General features: G+C 57.4%; 1 protein-coding gene and 1 long non-coding RNA gene across 3 annotated transcripts; one reads left to right on the forward strand and one right to left on the reverse strand.

Annotated features, from left to right (window-relative positions):
- The first annotated feature begins 872 nt into the window (after positions 1-872).
- On the forward strand, positions 873-6,747 carry LOC139829273 (uncharacterized). Of its 2 annotated transcripts, none has more exons than XR_011741693.1 (3): positions 873-953; positions 3,411-4,663; positions 6,665-6,747. It is a non-coding gene; the product is annotated as an uncharacterized lncRNA (long non-coding RNA). The 2 variants fall into 2 exon arrangements; XR_011741694.1 differs by lacking the exon at positions 873-953 and adding an exon at positions 1,674-1,777.
- Positions 6,748-11,062: 4,315 nt separating this feature from the next.
- LOC136109266 (zinc finger protein 541-like) lies at positions 11,063-13,111 on the reverse strand. The gene is made up of 4 exons (XM_071816092.1): positions 12,800-13,111; positions 12,260-12,381; positions 11,476-11,816; positions 11,063-11,399 (listed from the first exon to the last, which is right to left on the reverse strand). The coding sequence occupies exons 3-4, from the start codon at positions 11,634-11,636 to the stop codon at positions 11,165-11,167; spliced, it is 396 nt and encodes a 131-aa protein (XP_071672193.1). The 5' UTR covers positions 11,637-11,816; positions 12,260-12,381; positions 12,800-13,111; the 3' UTR covers positions 11,063-11,164.
- Positions 13,112-16,018: the final 2,907 nt, after the last annotated feature.

A 16,018-nucleotide genomic window follows, 5' to 3' on the forward strand; every position in this document is an offset into this window, starting at 1 on the left:
TGCCGAGATCAGAAGTTTCACGGCACCAGCTGCAACCTTGAGGAGACGAGATCGCCAAGATTTCCAGCAAAAAGGGGGCGCCAGGCCGGGTTCAACCGCCTTGGCCGCTTGGGTCCCACCAGTTCCTCACAATGAGCCAAAGGGGCAAAGCCCACTGTGAGGAGGCTGAGGAGCCTTCATCCAAAGACCCCAAGGACCCCTCCTCAAATGCACCCAGTGCCACTGCGCAGGAGAACAGGGGGCTCAGGGCTGTGGAAACGGTTCTGAGATCACCTCATGAACATGCACAGTTCTGGGGTCATTATGAACACTTACTGTAATTAACACACTTCCTGTTGTTAAAGGTGTGCGTGTTGGGCCGAGCACCCAGCACTGTTTCGCTTGTGCTCTCATGAACCCGCGTTTAAAGAACACAATTAAAAGAATTGGATTAAACAGCAGCGAGAGCCCGCAACGGGCGACGGCGCCACCGCGGGGCTGCGCGGGGGCTGCACTGCGCAGGCGCTGAGCCGTGTCGGGAAGGGGAGGGACTTCCCGCTGGAAGCGGCACAGTCAATGGGCATCAGGAGGCCGCCTCCAGGCCAATGGCGGCTCGGGACGGGTGCGAGGGACGGTGACGGGCCGGCTGTGTGGCCAATGGCGGTGCCGGGGGCGTGACCATGCAGCCCGCCCCGGGAGCGGCGGCCCGGCCGTGGCGGTTCGTCCCCTGCTGCCGCCGGAGCGCCGCTGCCGCGGGCGGGTCCTGCGGCTGCAGCGGCTGCGGGGGCGGGCGGGGGGCCCGGGGCTGCGGCCCCGCTGGCCGGGGCCGGGCGGTCGCCGTGTTGCCCCCGGGCGGTCGCCGTGTTGCCCTCTGGTGGCAGTGGGGGGGTCCCGCTGGTCGCCCCCGCAGTTCCGCGGTTGAAAATCCTCCTCACAAGGCGCTGGGACCGCGATCGCCGCCAGTTCGGTCCCGGGTGAGCGGCGGGGCCGGATTTGGTTGTTGCGGGGGGTTGTGGGGGGCGCGGGGCGGGTCTGGGGGTGCAGGGGAGCTGTGGGGGTTGGGGTGCAGCCGGCAGGAGGGACCAGGTTTGGGGGGCCCTGGGTCCCTTTGCGGGGGAGGGGAGGCCCTGCTGACCCTGCCTCCCCCAGCAAATCCCCCTGCGGGGCTCCCCCCGCCCCCCCGATCGGTCCCCGCCCCCCGCGACTCCCTCAAGTCCCCCTGAACCTCAATGCCCCTTTTTGACCCCAAAACAGCCCCAAATGTGCCCCCCAATGTCCCTTTAACACACCCTCCCCCCAGCCCCCCCGCACCGAGGCCTCCAGTGTATAAATTAAATGTGTAACATTAAACGCGACATTTGAGCGTTAACTAAAAACCAACAAATGTTGACGTTTCTTAGAGGTTTTTGTTGAATTTTGGTTTCACGGAAGGGAGCGTTGTTGGAAATTTACTGGGATTAATGTTTTGCTTTAAAAACTTTTGGTATCTCAGAAGTGACCTGAACAGTTTGATAAAGAACATTTCAAATTAAATTAATTTCCCATTAAATTTCTTGGGATTAAACGTCCGTCAGAGGCAGTGGTGCTTAAACCCCACTTCATTGGTCCCTCTCCGCATTAAAAATCCATCATTAAACAGTTAAATATTTCCCGTAATTAAACCCCTGTGATCTACATTCTGTAATTTAAAAATGCGGTGACTGAGCGGTTGAACAGCCGATATCGCTCTGAGCGCGTGGCTCAATCTCTTGATTCATCTCAGTTCATCCCCACCAACCCCGTCGCCGTTCATGGGAACGTACCCGGGTGGATGGAGGGGGCGGGCGGTGGGTGTGGGCTCCCTGGGCTTCAGCAAAGCCTCTGACACCGTCTGCACAGCATCCGCACAGCTGAGCTGGGGAGGGGTGCTCTGGGCAGTGGGGAGTGGGGGGTGCAAACTGGCTGAGAGGGAGAAGCCAGAGAGTGGTGGTCAATGGGCAGAGTCCGGTTGAGGCCTGGATCCAGTGCAGGGCCTCAGGGGCCAATATTATTCAATATATTCGTTAACGATTCGGATGAGGGAATTGAGTGACTGTCAGCGAGTTTGCTGGGGACACCAAGCTGGGAGGAGCAGGTGACCCTGGAAGCTGTGCTGCCATCAGAGACCTGGACAGGCTGGAGAGCTGGGGGGGGATAACCTGGTGAGATTTAACAAGGGGAAGTGCAGAGTGCTGCACCTGGGCAGGAACAACCCCAGGGTCAGTATAGGCTGGGAATGAGCTGTTAGAGAGCAGGGTAGGGAAAGGGAGCTGGGGTCCTGGGGACAGCAGGGTGACCATGAGCCAGCACTGGGCCCTTGTGGCCAGGAAGCCAATGGGACCTGGGGTGGGTTAGAAGGGGGTGGTCAGTAGGTCAGAGAGGTTCTCCTGCCCCTCTGCTCTGCCCTGGGGAGACCACCCCTGGAATATTGTGTCCAGTTGTGGCCCCTCAGCTCCAGAAGGACAGGGAACTGCTGCAGAGAGTCCAGCGCAGCCACCAAGATGCTGAAGGGAGTGGAGCACCTCCCTTATGAAGAAAGGCTGAGGGAGCTGGGGCTCTTTAGTTTGGAGAAGAGGAGACTGAGGGGTGACCTTATTAATGTTTATAAATATATAAAGGGTGAGTGCCAGGAGGATGGAGCCGGGCTCTTCTCAGTGGCAAACAATGATAGGACAAGGGGCAATGGGATCAAGCTGGAACACAAGAGGTTCCACTTAAATTTGAGAAAGAACTTCTTCTCAGTGAGGGTAACAGAGCCTGGCCCAGGCTGCCCAGGGAGGTTGTGGAGTCTCCTTCTCTGCAGACATTCAAACCCGCCTGGACCCCTTCCTGTGGAACCTCAGCTGGGTGTTCCTGCTGCATGGGGGATTGCACTGGATGAGCTTTTGAGGTCCCTTCCAATCCCAAACATACTGTGATGCTGTGATTTCTGTGCTAAATCCTTTCCTTTCCCCCCGTGCCAGTGGGGGGGACCCAGAGGACCCGCCCAGGCCCCCCCAGGTTTGTGGGAGCAGCACTGGGGAGGGGGCGCTTTTTCCCCCAGCTACGAATATAGAGACAATTTGTACAAAAGCTGTAAAGTGGGGGGAACGGCAACTCGGGGACCCCCAAACCACCACAGGGGGGTCCACATCACCCCATGCGCCCCATCACTTTTGGGGTGTCAGAGCCCCCCCCCATGCAGCTGCCCCTCGGGGGTCCTGGGTGGGTTGTGAGGTCCCTGGGGGGCTGGAGAGGAGAAAGGGGGAAACCTGGGTTTGGGGGGGTCCCAGGGGTTCTTGCGAGTGGGTGTGGGGGGGTCTCAGTGGTTTCTGGGATCCCTGGGGGGTCCCTGAGATCAAGAAGAATTTGGAGGCTGGCGGGGAACTTTGTGAGGGGAAGAGTGAAACATCCCTTTTCCCTCTGTTTCACAGCCCCAGCTCAGCCCCAGCTCCTTCTCAGAGGCTCCGTTCAGCAGGGCCTAAAGCAATGAACCAACGATTGGTTTCAGTTCCTTCCTCATGTCCCCCCTGAACCTCCCTCCTGCAGCTGGAAACCAGCACCCTGTGTCCCGTCGGAACAGCCCCGCTCGAAAGCCGCAGGATTACGTGGATCACGTCTCGGCTCAGCGGGGGCCTCGCTTGTGGCCTCTGCTCTGTTGGAGGGAAGAAGGGAGAAGGAAACCATTTCTGTTCTTCGTTCCAAACCAAATGTTTTACCTGGACGTTGGTGCATCTTGAGATGGGCCCTTGAGTCCTCTGCAGCTTCTAAGTCATTCCGAAGTGACCCTTGAACAGTGTTATACCCTGAAAATAAAAGCTTCAGAACAAATGTGAGGCCTTGCTGCTTATTTTAAAAACGTTCTTTAAGCTTCAGTGACTGTTCGCTGCTGCCCTTATCTGCGGTCACGCTGAGTAAAGCGATACAGAAAGCTCAATGCATTCACGAGGTGTTGATGTCGACGTCTCATTGTCCGCGTTCTCTCCGAGAAAGCAAAAGTAACTCCAGACACTGATACCGTCCCAGCTCTGGCGCAAGGGGAAGCTGTGGAAACCACCTTCATGCGCCTGATGTCCCTCGTCCCTTCCCGGCCGTTTTGCTGCAGGGCACCAGACGATCGACACCTCTGGGTTGGTCACGGCCGTGATGGGAGCCGAGGGAAAACGGAAAGGGAGGGCTGGATCCCGTGGGAAATGGGGCCAAGAGTCAAGGACCGTGCTGCTGCTGATCCTCTTCGTCACTCGCTGGGAGGAAGGCGCCCGAGGGAAGGGAGAGAACGGCCACTGATGTCCCCCAGCGCGAGGTGGACGACGGTTCCTGGGGCAAAGAGGTGATCGAGGGCACGTGGGAAGGAAAAGATCCCGAAAACACGACGACAGCCCCGAGATGCCACATCCGGCTTCCCCCGAGCTCCCTCCCGGCTGTGCTCCGCACCTTCTCCTTCATCACCAGCACCTCCCGCCCCGCTGATCGCCCAGCTCGTGTCAGGCGGCTGGAGAACGTGGTTCAGGAACACTGGGCAGGACGGAGCCAGCGGGCAGGACGCGGCCAGCAGGCGCTCGCTGCTCTCCTGGACAGGCCGGCACGGAGCCCTGAGGAGCCCCTGGGTCCTGGTGCCGTGCTGGTCACAGCCTCGTGATGCTGCTGGGCGAGCGTCTCATCCTCCCCTGCTGCTCCTCCCATACAGGTATCTTTTTTCTCATTTCCTCCCCTCTTCTTTTCCTTTCCTTCGTCATTTCCCCCTTTTTCTGCCTTATACCCCTCTCAAGTCTCTTTCCCTGCTGTCACCTCTTCTTTCTTCCTCTCTCCTTTCTGTTTTTTGATCCCATCTTCCCTCCTGTCTTCATCATCCTCTCTCCATCTCCCTCTCCCTTTCCATCTCCTCCTCTCCTCCATAGGTAATTAATATATATTCATATTCACATATTCTATATATTCATATAGAATTCTGTATATTCATGAAATGAATCCATTTCTTGGCTGAGCTGATGGAGTTAGTTCTGTCCTGTCAACCGCAAATCTGAATTCTCAGGACAGGACCAAGTGGGCTGAAAACGCGTTGCCGTGGCGGTCCTGGAGATGTGCCCAACGTGGGACACAATGGGGTCTCCCCGGAGGCTTCTCTTCTCTCCCCTTCCTTCCCTCCCCTTCCTTCCCTCCCCTTCCTTCCCTCCCCTTCCTTCCCTCCCCTTCCTTCCCTCCCCTTCCCTCAGAACCCCATTCTGGTTTGGGATGAAGGGACCTCTGGAGATCCCCCAGTCCAACCCCCCTGCTCCCGCGGGGTCCCAGAGCAGATCACACAGGATCCCAGGGGTCTGAATGTCTCACAGAAGGAGACTCCACACCCGCTCTGGGCAGCCTGGGCCGGGCTCTGGCACCTCCCAGCAAGCAAGTTTCTCCTTACGTTCAGATGGAGCCTCCTCTGTTTCAGTCTGTGCCCGTTGCCCCTCACCCCGGCGCTGGGCACCACTGAACAGAGTCTGCTCCATCCTGACACCCACCTGAGATATTGATCCCATTGATCACATCCCTCTCAGCTTCTCTTCTCCAGCTCAACAGCCCCATCTCTCTCAGTCTCTCCTGATCAGAATGATGCTCCAGACCCCTCAGCATCTCTGTGTCCCTCCACTGGACTCTCTCCAGTAACTCCTTGTCCTTCTTCAACTGGGGAGCCCAGAACTGGACCCAGAACTGCAGATGCAGCTTCCCCAGGGTGGAGCAGAGGGGGAGGATTCACCTCTCTCACCTGCTGCTCACACTCTTCTTAATAAATATCCCCCAGGTACCCTCGGCCTCGTGACCACAAGGACACATTGGTGACTTGTGGCCAACCTGATGTCACCCAGAACTCCCAAGTCCTTCTCGCAGAGCTGCTTTCCAGCGGGTCCACCCCCAAACCGTGCTGGTACTGGACCCCTGCTGCCCCAGGAGGGGCCGGTATCGCCCCGGTATCGCGATGGGTGGCACCGACAGCCCTGGTATTGCGATGGGTGGCACCAACGGCCCCGGTATCGCGATGGGTGGCACCAACGGCCCCGGTATCGCGATGGGTGGCACCGACAGCCCCGGTATCGCGATGGGTGGCACCAACGGCCCCGGTATCGCGATGGGTGGCACCAACAGCCCCAGTATCGCGATGGGTGGCACCGACAGCCCCGGTATCGCGATGGGTGGCACCGACAGCCCCAGTATCGCGATGGCTGGCACCGACAGCCCCGGTATCGCGATGGGTGGCACCAACGGCCCCAGTATCGCGATGGGTGGCACCGACAGCCCCGGTATCGCGATGGGTGGCACCGACAGCCCCGGTATCGCGATTGGTGGCACCAACAGCGCCCTAACATGGTGCTCATCAGTAAGAAGGGAGGGAAGGGGGTTGCAGGGCAGCCATCGCTCGGGGTCTGCGGGATCTCCCTGTGCTTGTGGGAGCCCACGAGTCTTTGCATCACGCCTTGCGTTTTATTCTCTCTTCCTCTTTCAATTAGTTATCTCACTTGGTTTTTTTTATCTTAGCCCATGAGTTTTCTTACTTTTGCTCCTCATATTCTTCATTCCCATCCTACTGAGGGGTGCGTGGGGCTGCTCTGCCAGCCCCGGCTGCCCCACCGCAGCTCCCCAGGCCCTCACGTCTCCCATCCCAGCAACAGCAGTGGCCGCGGCACTGATTTCTTTCCTCTCCCTTTTGCAGCCTCCTTGCGCTCGTCCTCTCCACGCCGATCTCTCCTGGCTTCCTCCAGCTGCTGTGTCCTCTGTGGGTAAGTGCAGCTCGACCCCTCCCAAGATGCTCTCGAGTTGGCTGGGGTTTCTAAAACAGAGGGAAAAGGGATGTCTCACTTTTCCTCAGGCAGTTTCCTCCCAGACCCCTTTTACCCCCTGCGCTCTCCACAGACCCCAGTTACCGTTTCTGTTCCGATGGGGAACATCTCACTGTGCTGTGCATGGCCAAGACGATGAGGACTCTGGACAGGAAATCCCTTCCAAGCGCAGCTTTCCTCTCACCGTTGGGCAGCGACAACAGCCCCGGTATCGCGACAGCAGCACCGACGGCCCCGGTATCACGACAGCAGCACCAACAGCCCCGGTATCACGACGGATGGCACCGACAGCCCCGGTATCGCGACAGCAGCACCGACAGCCCCGGTATCGCGACGGGCAGCAGTGATGGAGCTGGTATTGCGACGGCAGCACCGACGGCCCTGATATTGTGATGGGCAGTGACAGGGGCCCTGGTATCGTGATGGGCAGAACCAACAGCTCCAGTATCGTGATGGGCAGCACTGACGGTCCCGGTATTGCGACGGCAGCACCGACAGCACCGGTATCGCGATGGGTGGCACCAACAGCCCTGGTATCGCAATGGGCAGCAACAACGACCCCGGTATCGCGAAGGGCGGCACCGACGGCCCCGGTATCGCAATAGGGAGCACTGATGGTCCTGGTATCGCGACAGGTGGCAACAACAGCGCTGGTATCGTCACAACAGCAGTGACGACGGCCCCAGTATCGTGATGGGCAGCAACGATGGTCCTGGTAGCGCGATGGGTGGCACCGACGGCCCTGGTATCGCGATGGGTGGCACCGACAGCCCCGGTATCGCAATGGGTGGCACCGACGGCCCCGGTATCGTGACAGCAATAAATCTCAAGACCTCCCAAAATAAATCCCCCTTCCATCCCTCCTGGTGTGACAAGACCCTTAATTAACATTTCATTAATCAAACAACTCAACCCCCCCGTTGTCACAAATCGCTGCATTAACGAACTTCAACTCATTCCAGAACCCAGTTTATTAAGCAAAGCAGAAAGCGCGTTAAATAGAAAGAAAAACACCAAAACCCCTGTTTCTCGGCTCAGATCCGGGCGCTTTACGGCACCATTTTGCCACCATTTCCCTTTCCGGTTCTTCCCACCGCGAGCAGCCGCTGCCCGTTGATCTCACAGCGGCGTTTTTTCCCAATCTCACAGGATTTCAGCCCAATTCCGGCCCCGTTCCGTGCGCCCCCTGGTGCCGGAGATGACGATCGGGCGCCAGCTCTTCCCATCAAACCCGATGCCGAGAAACCAAACCCCCCGCGGTCGCTTCTTCAAACACACGCGCAGATTCACCCCTTTTCTCCCCAAAAATCCCCCTCTGGATGCGCCGTCCGGTGGGAAAGCCGACGGTGGTTTCGGCGCGGGGGTTTCCTGAGGGCGCAAACCTACCCCGGGCGCTGCTCCGGCGCCGCGATCCCCATTTCGGCTGGTTCCTCGATTTTAAGGCGCTTCGGGGGCGGCTCGGTCCCGGCTTGCGGCTCCGGCATCGCCATTTCGGATGGTTTGTCCTCAATTCTCCAGCGTTTTGGGGGCTGCTTGGTCCCGGCCTGCGGCTCCAGCACCAGCGCTGCAATCACCATTTCAGCTGGTTTCTCCTCAATTTTAAAGCGCTTCAGGGGCGGCTCGGTCCCGGCCTGCGGCTCCGGGATCACCATTTCGGCTGGTTCCCCTTCAATTCTTAAGCGCTTCAGGGGTGGCTTGGTCCCGGCCTGCGGCTCCAGCATCGCCATTTTGGTTGGTTTCTCCTCTATTTTCATGCATTTTGGTGGTGGCTCGGTCTCAGCCGGCGGTTCCGGCGTCACAATCGCCATTTCGGTTGGTTTCTCAATTTCCAAGTGCTTCAGGGGCGGCTCGGTCCCGGCCCGTGGCTCTGGTGCCGCAATCACCGTTTCGGCTGGTTCCTCCTCAATTTTCAGGTATTTTGGTGGTGGCTCGGTCCCGTCCTGCAGCTCCGGTGCCGCAATCACCGTTTCGGCTGGTTCCTCCTCAATTTTCAGGCGCTTTGGGGGCGGCTCCATCCCAGCTTGCAGCTTCGACTCCGGCATCGCCATTTCACCTGGTTTCTCCTTGATTTCAAAGCATTTTGGGGGCGGCTTGGTCCCCACCTGCAGCTCCAGTGCCACAATCACCATTTCAGCTGCTTTCTCCTCAATTTTAACGCATTTTGGGGGCGGCTCGGTCCCGGCCGGTGGCTCTGGCGCTGGCACCACAATCTCCATTTTAGCTGGTTTCTCCTCAATATTCAGGCACTTTGGTGGTGGCTCAGTCCCGGCCTGCGGCTCTGGCTCCGGCATCTCCATTTCAGCTGCTTTCTCCTCAATCTTCACACACACTCCCGAGGATGGCACTGGAGCTTCCGGGGACGGCACTGGAGCTCCCGGGGACAGCACTGGAGCTCCCAAGGATGGCACTGGAGCTCCCGGGGATGGCACTGGAGCTCCCGGGGATGGCACTGGAGCTCCCGGAGACAGCAATGGAGCCCCCAGGAACAGCACTGGAGCTCCCAGGGATGGCACTGGAGCTCCCGGGGACGGCACTGGAACTCCCGGGAACAGCACTGGAGCTCCCGAGGATGGCACTGGAGCTCCCAGGGATGGCACTGGAGCTCCCAGGGATGGCACTGGAGCTCCCGGGGATGGCGCTCGAGTTTCCAGGGATGGCACTGGAGCTCCCAGGGATGGCACTGGAGCTCCCGGGGATGGCACTGGAGCTCCTGGGGATGGCGCTGGAGTTTCCAGGGATGGCACTGGAGCTCCCGAGGATGGCACTGGAGCTCCCAGGGATGGCACTGGAGCTCCTGGGGATGGCACTGGAGCTCCCAGGGATGGCACTGGAACTCCTGGGGATGGCACTGGAGCTCCCAGGGATGGCACTGGAGCTCCCGGGGATGGCGTTGGAGCTCCTGGGGATGGCGCTGGAGTTTCCAGGGATGGCACTGGAGCTCCCGAGGATGGCACTGGAGCTCCCAGGGACGGCACTGGAGCTCCCGAGGATGGCACTGGAGCTCCCAGGGACGGCACTGGAGCTCCCGAGGATGGCGTTGGAGCTCCTGGGGATGGCGCTGGAGCTCCCGGGGATGGTGCTGGAGCTCCCGGGGATGGTGCTGGAGCTTGCCATGGACAGCAGGGTCAACACTGCAACCGACACGGGGTGGGGGAAACGGGGTGATGGGACATGGGGATGTTGGGGTTCAGGGGGGAAATGGGGTGATATGAGGTGGGGATGTTGGGGTTTGGGGGGGAAAGGGGGATGTGACGTGGGGGTGTTGGGGTTTGGGGAAAGGGGGATGTGACATGGGGGTGTTGGGGTTTGGGGAAAGGGGGATGTGACATGGGGGTGTTGGGGGAAAGGGGGATGTGACATGGGGGTGTTGGGGTTTGGGGAAAGGGGGATGTGACATGGGGGTGTTGGGGGAAAGGGGGATGTGACATGGGGGTGTTGGGGGAAAGGGGGATGTGACATGGGGGTGTTGGGGTTTGGGGAAAGGGGGATGTGACATGGGGGTGTTGGGGTTTGGGGAAAGGGGGATGTGACATGGGGGTGTTGGGGTTTGGGGGTGGAAATATGGGATCCAACAAGGAAAAGCTGGGGTTTTTCAAGGAAAAGCGTGATACGACAATGGGTACGATTCAAGGAAAAGTTGGAGTTGGTCAAGAAAAGATGCGATATGATAAAGGAAATGTTGGGGTTTGTCAAGAAAAGGTGTGATAGGACAAGGAAAAGTTGGGTTTTGTTGAGAAAAGACGTGATAGGACAATGGAAACGTTGGGTTTTGTCAAGAAAAGACACGATAGGACAAGCAAAAGTTGGGTTTATGTCAAGAAAAGACACGATAGGACAAGGAAAAGTTGGGTTTGTCAAGAAAAGGTGCAATAGGACAAGGAAAAGTTGGGTTTTGTTGAGAAAAGACGTGATAGGACAATGGAAACGTTGGGTTTATGTCAAGAAAAGACAATAGGACAAGGAAAAGTTGGCTTTTATCAAGAAAAGACACGATAGGTCAAGGAAAAGTTGGAGTTGGTCAAGATAAGACGCAATAGGACAAGGAAAAGTTGGGTGTATGTCAAGAAAAGATGCAATAGGACAACAGAAACGTTGGGTTCTGTCAAGAAAAGATGTGAGAAGACAAGGAAAAGTTGGGTTTTGTTGAGAAAAGATGCGATAGGACAATGGAAACGTCAGGTTTCGTCAAGAAAAGGTGCGATACAACAATGGGTACGATACGAGAAGGAAAAGTTGGGTTTATGTCAAGAAAAGACGCGCTACAACAAGGAAAAGTTGGGTTTTGGGGACAAAAGGCGCGATACGGGACAGCGGAAAACGAGCCAACCAGGTGGAGCGGAGAGCAAGAAACACACGGAGAAACGTCACTATTTCTACCCAAAAGGCAGCGTTGGGAGCCCCAAGAGCAGCGACGACCCCCCCGGGGCCCAGGTGGGGTGGGCCAGGCACCCAATGCGTGCGATACCTGGGTCGGGCGCCTGCGGGTCGGTGTCCATGTCCCCCCAGGGCTTCCAGACCAGCTCCGCGCGCTCCTCGTCCTGCTGCGCCTGCGCTGGGTCGCGCAGGGCCGGCAGCTCCGCCTGGAAGCCGCTCCCCACGTTGATCTGCCTGGAGAGGGGACGGGAGGCGGTGACGGGGACCGCGGCGGCGCGGCGGGGGGGACGGGGGCGTTCTGAGCGCTCACGGCATCATCGTGCTCCGATCGGCACCGAAACCGCGCGGTTCGGCCGAAAACCACAGGGATTCGCTCCGAGACGCGGCAGAGTGGGAGAGACGCCCTGCGAGGGCTCGGAACAACAAAGCGTTGCCGGGGTTCCGCCGCGACATCAGCGCCGCCGGTGACATCAGCGCCTCGTGTTCCGTTCGGAATGGACGTCAATGGGTCCTGGTGGGCCAAACGAGGGGCAGGAAAAGCGCGACGCACCCGTTTTGCGCCCGTTTTTGGTGGTTTGGGGACTCACGGCCGGACGCTGATTTTGGGGGCGTCCTTCACCAGGCACAATCCCAAGTCGCCGTCCATTCTGCCTGCGGGATATTGAGAAATAGAGGGGAAAAGCAACGCTCAGGATCAAAGTCATCGTGCCGAGACCGTTCCTTGGCGTCACAACCACAAATTGTCCCAATTCCCATCGTTTTGGTGAAATCGGTCGCTGATGGATCATCCCAATGGGGTTTTGCAGTCGATCGCAGCACTCGGGTGGTTTTTACACCCGATATCACAGCGAAACCCTGGGGGGGTTGTTTCCATCCCATATTCCACAAAATCACCCATTTTGGGGGTTTTTGGGGAGCACAAGCTCTGCGTTTGCCACCACAAACCAGCGAGGGGACGCCGAACCCAAACCGGGTTCACCGGGCGGTTTTACACCGGGATCGCTCGGCCCGGGTTGAGATAAACCCCCCGTAAACCACAACCATAAAGCGGGGTGTTCCCCCCAAAGCGCTACGTGGGGACATCCGCATCGCACCGAATTAACCCCGCGGGGCGGCCGAAAGCGCTTCAATCCCGGTGTCGGGATCACGAGGGGTTTCGGCCTCCGTCGCCTTTTTGCTGCGAGATCTTCCCATCCAGAGACTCATTTTCGGTGACCTGGGCAACATCGAACGAGAAAAGGGTTAAAGGTGGAAAACGCACAAAATCACACGGGCGTTTATCTGCTTTTCCTCCTTTTTTGGCTCAAAAGCAAGCGGCGAACCCCAAAATGAGGGGTCTGGGGACCCTCCGGTCCTGCTGATGCTTCCTCCCTTCCACCCAACTCGAGGCGATCGCCGGGTTCCGTATTTCGGATCAATAACCCAGCGGGAGCCTGGAGCCTCCCAGAGCCCGTCCCTGGGGTAGCGGCCGCCGAGCGCGTCCCCATAGCGTTATTTGGGTGTAATTTGGGGGGTTCTGGGGCACGTAGCACCCTTGGTTCAGCCAGGGACACACACACGGGTGCTCCGGCGAGCAACTCCGGCACCGCCGGTTGCCGAATCATCGCACAACCATCCAAGTACTCCTCACCCACCTCGTTCCTTGTCACTGGAACCAACACCGGGATCACCAGGGGGGTGTTTTCGGACAGCGTCGGGGGTTCGGAGGCGCCGTTTCCATCTCCCAACGATGGTTTCGCGGTGTTTGCATCGCCCGCGTCGCGCACCTGAGCACAAACGGAACCGGGAGCGTCGGTGGCGCTGGAGGATATCAAAGCGCTTTGCAAACTGCTCTTCCCAATTATTTCTCCATTATATAACGAGGATAATAAAACCCGCTACGCTAAACACGACCCAAACCGGGCGGGAGCGCGCAACGCGAATCTTTACACCGCAGCGATTCCCTATTTCTCGTTTTCTCACCCCGTCATCTCCACTCAATCGGCAGCGACGTTCACAAATCATCCAGTTACGCACAATTTGGTAACGACCCCCGCAAAGGGCTTCGACGGCACCGCCAACCCCCTCGCCGCCTTCGCTCAGATCCCCGCTCAATGAGCAGCACCCATGGGTGCCCGTTACCTGCCCCCTCTCGGCGTCCACCGACCACCCGTGGTTCCGGCACATGGAGACGCCGCCATCCTCAACCGGAGCAGCCGCCAAGTGGCTAAAGTGACAAAAATCAGGATAAATAGGTAAAAAAATCAACATGATAAAGCCGCGGCGCTTTTAGAACAGATGGCGTAGTCGGCACTGAAGCTCCAGGCAGGTGGAGCTTGCCCGGTGGAATCAATCGGCGTTCGGTCTCAAAGGTTTCAACCCAAAAGGGTTAAATAGCAAGGATTAATAAATACTGACCCTCATTAATAATTACTGATTGTCATTAATAAATAGTGACCGTCACTAATAAATACTGATCGTTATTAATAAATACTGACCATCATTAATAAATACTGATCATCATTAATAAATACTCACAATCATTAATCGATACTGATTGTCATTAATAAATACTGACTGTTATTAATAAATACTGATCATCATTAATAAATACTCGCCATCATTAATCAATACTGATCATCATTAATAGTGACGGTCATTAATAAATACTGATCGTCATTAATAAGTACTAACCATTATTAATAAATGCCGATCACCATTAACAAATACTGATCATCATTAATAAATAATAATCATCCTTAATAAATACCATCATTAATCAATACTGATTGTCATTAAGAAATACTGACCGCCATTAATAAATACTGGCCGTTATTAATAAATACTGGTGGTTATTAATAAATACTAATTGTCATTAATAAATACTAACCATCATTAATAAATACTGGTTGTTATTAATAAATACTGATCACTATTAATAAATTATGACCGTCATTGGTAAATACTGATCATTAGTAACCAGGCTCAGGTTGGGCTCCAGGTTGGGCTCAAGGCTCAGATTGGGCTCCAGGCTCAGGTTGGGCTCTAGGTTGGGTTCCAGGCTCAGGTTGGGCTCCAGGTCAGGCTCAAGGCTCAGGATGGGCTCCAGGTTCAGGTTGGGCTCCAGGTTGGGCTCCAGGCTCAGGTCAGGCTCCAGGCTCAGGTTAGGCTCCAGGTCGGGCTCCAGGCTCAGACTGGGCTCCAGGTCGGGCTCCAGCGCTTCCCCGCAGAGCAGCCCGGGGCTCTGGGCAAAGCCACGCAGCTCGTCGCCCAAGGGAAACAGGTCCATGGTCACCGGGCTCCAAACACCCCGGAGCAAAAACCAGAGCGGCCCCAGGACACCCGGGCTCCCAAAGAGCCTGGAAAAGGGACACAAAGAGTTAAATTGGGGGGAGTGAAGTGGCTGCTGATGCTGAGAAACCCCCGGGGGTTCGGGGCTGGGGGGAAAGGGGGGATCTGTATGAAAACTGCTCTGGGGAAAAGGGGGGAAGGGGTTGGGCTGCACGGGAATGGGAGGAGGGACGGGAAAACGGGAGAGGGAAACGGGGGAAGAGGGAAAAGGGGGGAAAGGGGGAAAAAGGGGGGAAAGAGGGAAAAGGGGGAAAAAGGGAAAAGGGGGGAAAAGGGGGGAAAGAGGGAAAAGGGGGAAAAAGCAAGGAAAGAGGGAAAAGGGGGAAAAAGGGGGGAAAGAGGGAAAAAGGGGGGAAAGAGGGAAAAAGAGGGAAAAAGCGAGGAAAGAGGGAAAAGAGGGAAAAAGGGGGGAAAGAGGGAAAAATAGGGAAAAAGCGAGGAAAGAGGGAAAGGGGGGGAAAAGGGAAGAAACAGGGATAAAGGGGGAAAAGAGGGATAAGATGGAAAGAGGGGGGAAGAGGGAAAGGGGGGAAAGAAGGGAAAAGAGGGAAGAGGGAAAAGGGGAGAAAAGGGGGGAAAGAGGAAAAAGGGGGAAAAGGGGGGAAAAGGGAAAAAGGGGGAAGAGGGGGAAGAGCGGGTGAAGAGGAAAAAGAGGGAAAAAGGGGGCAAAGAGGGATAAAGGGGAAAGAGGGAAAAGAGGGAAAAAGGGGGGAAGAGGGAAAAGGGCGGAAAGAGGGAAAAGAGGGATAAAGGGGGAAAGAGGGAAAAGGCGGAAAAGGGGGGGAAGAAGGAAAAAGGGAGAAAAAGGGGGAAAAGAGGGGGAAGAGGGAAAAAGGGGGGAAAGGGAGAAAAAGGGGGGAAACAGGGATAAAGGGGGAAAGAGGGAAAAGAGGGAAAAAGGGGGGGAAAAGGGGGAAGAGGGAAAAGGGGGGAAAGAGGGAAAAGAGGGAAAAACGGCGGAAAGAGGAAAAAGAGGGAAAAAGGGGGGGAAGGGAAAAAGGGGGGAAAGAGGGATAAAGGGGGAAAGAGGGAAAAGAGGGAAAAGGGGGATGAAAGAGAGAAAAAGTCTGTGGGGGGATTGATGGCGGATCCGCCCCAGCCCCGGGGTCTCTCCTGGAGGGGAGGGACGGGCGGGCTCCAGCGGGGGTGCTGAGGAGATGAGGGGACACGAGGGGCCCCGAGGGACACGAGGGGACGATGAGGGGACACGAGGGGACACGATGGGACATGGAGGGACACGAGGGACACGAGGGGACGCGATCTCCTCACCCGGTGCTTCCCGCCCCGGCGCTTCCCGCCCGCCGGCGCCGCGGCCACGCCCCCTCGCCGCCGGCCACGCCCCCTCGCCGGCGTCACGTCCGGGAGTGTGTGGCGGGAAAAGGCGGGAGGGAGGAGAGGGAGGCGCCGCCGTTTTGGTGGAGGTTGTGAGGGGAACTGGGGGTCGGCGTGAGGGGCATTGGGGGTCGGTGTGGGGGGAGGAATTGGGGTCGGTGTGAGGGGCATTGGGGGGTCGGGGGGGGACA

The sequence above is a fragment of the Patagioenas fasciata genome, chromosome 17 (assembly GCF_037038585.1).
Source record: "Patagioenas fasciata isolate bPatFas1 chromosome 17, bPatFas1.hap1, whole genome shotgun sequence".
NCBI lineage: Eukaryota > Metazoa > Chordata > Aves > Columbiformes > Columbidae > Patagioenas > Patagioenas fasciata.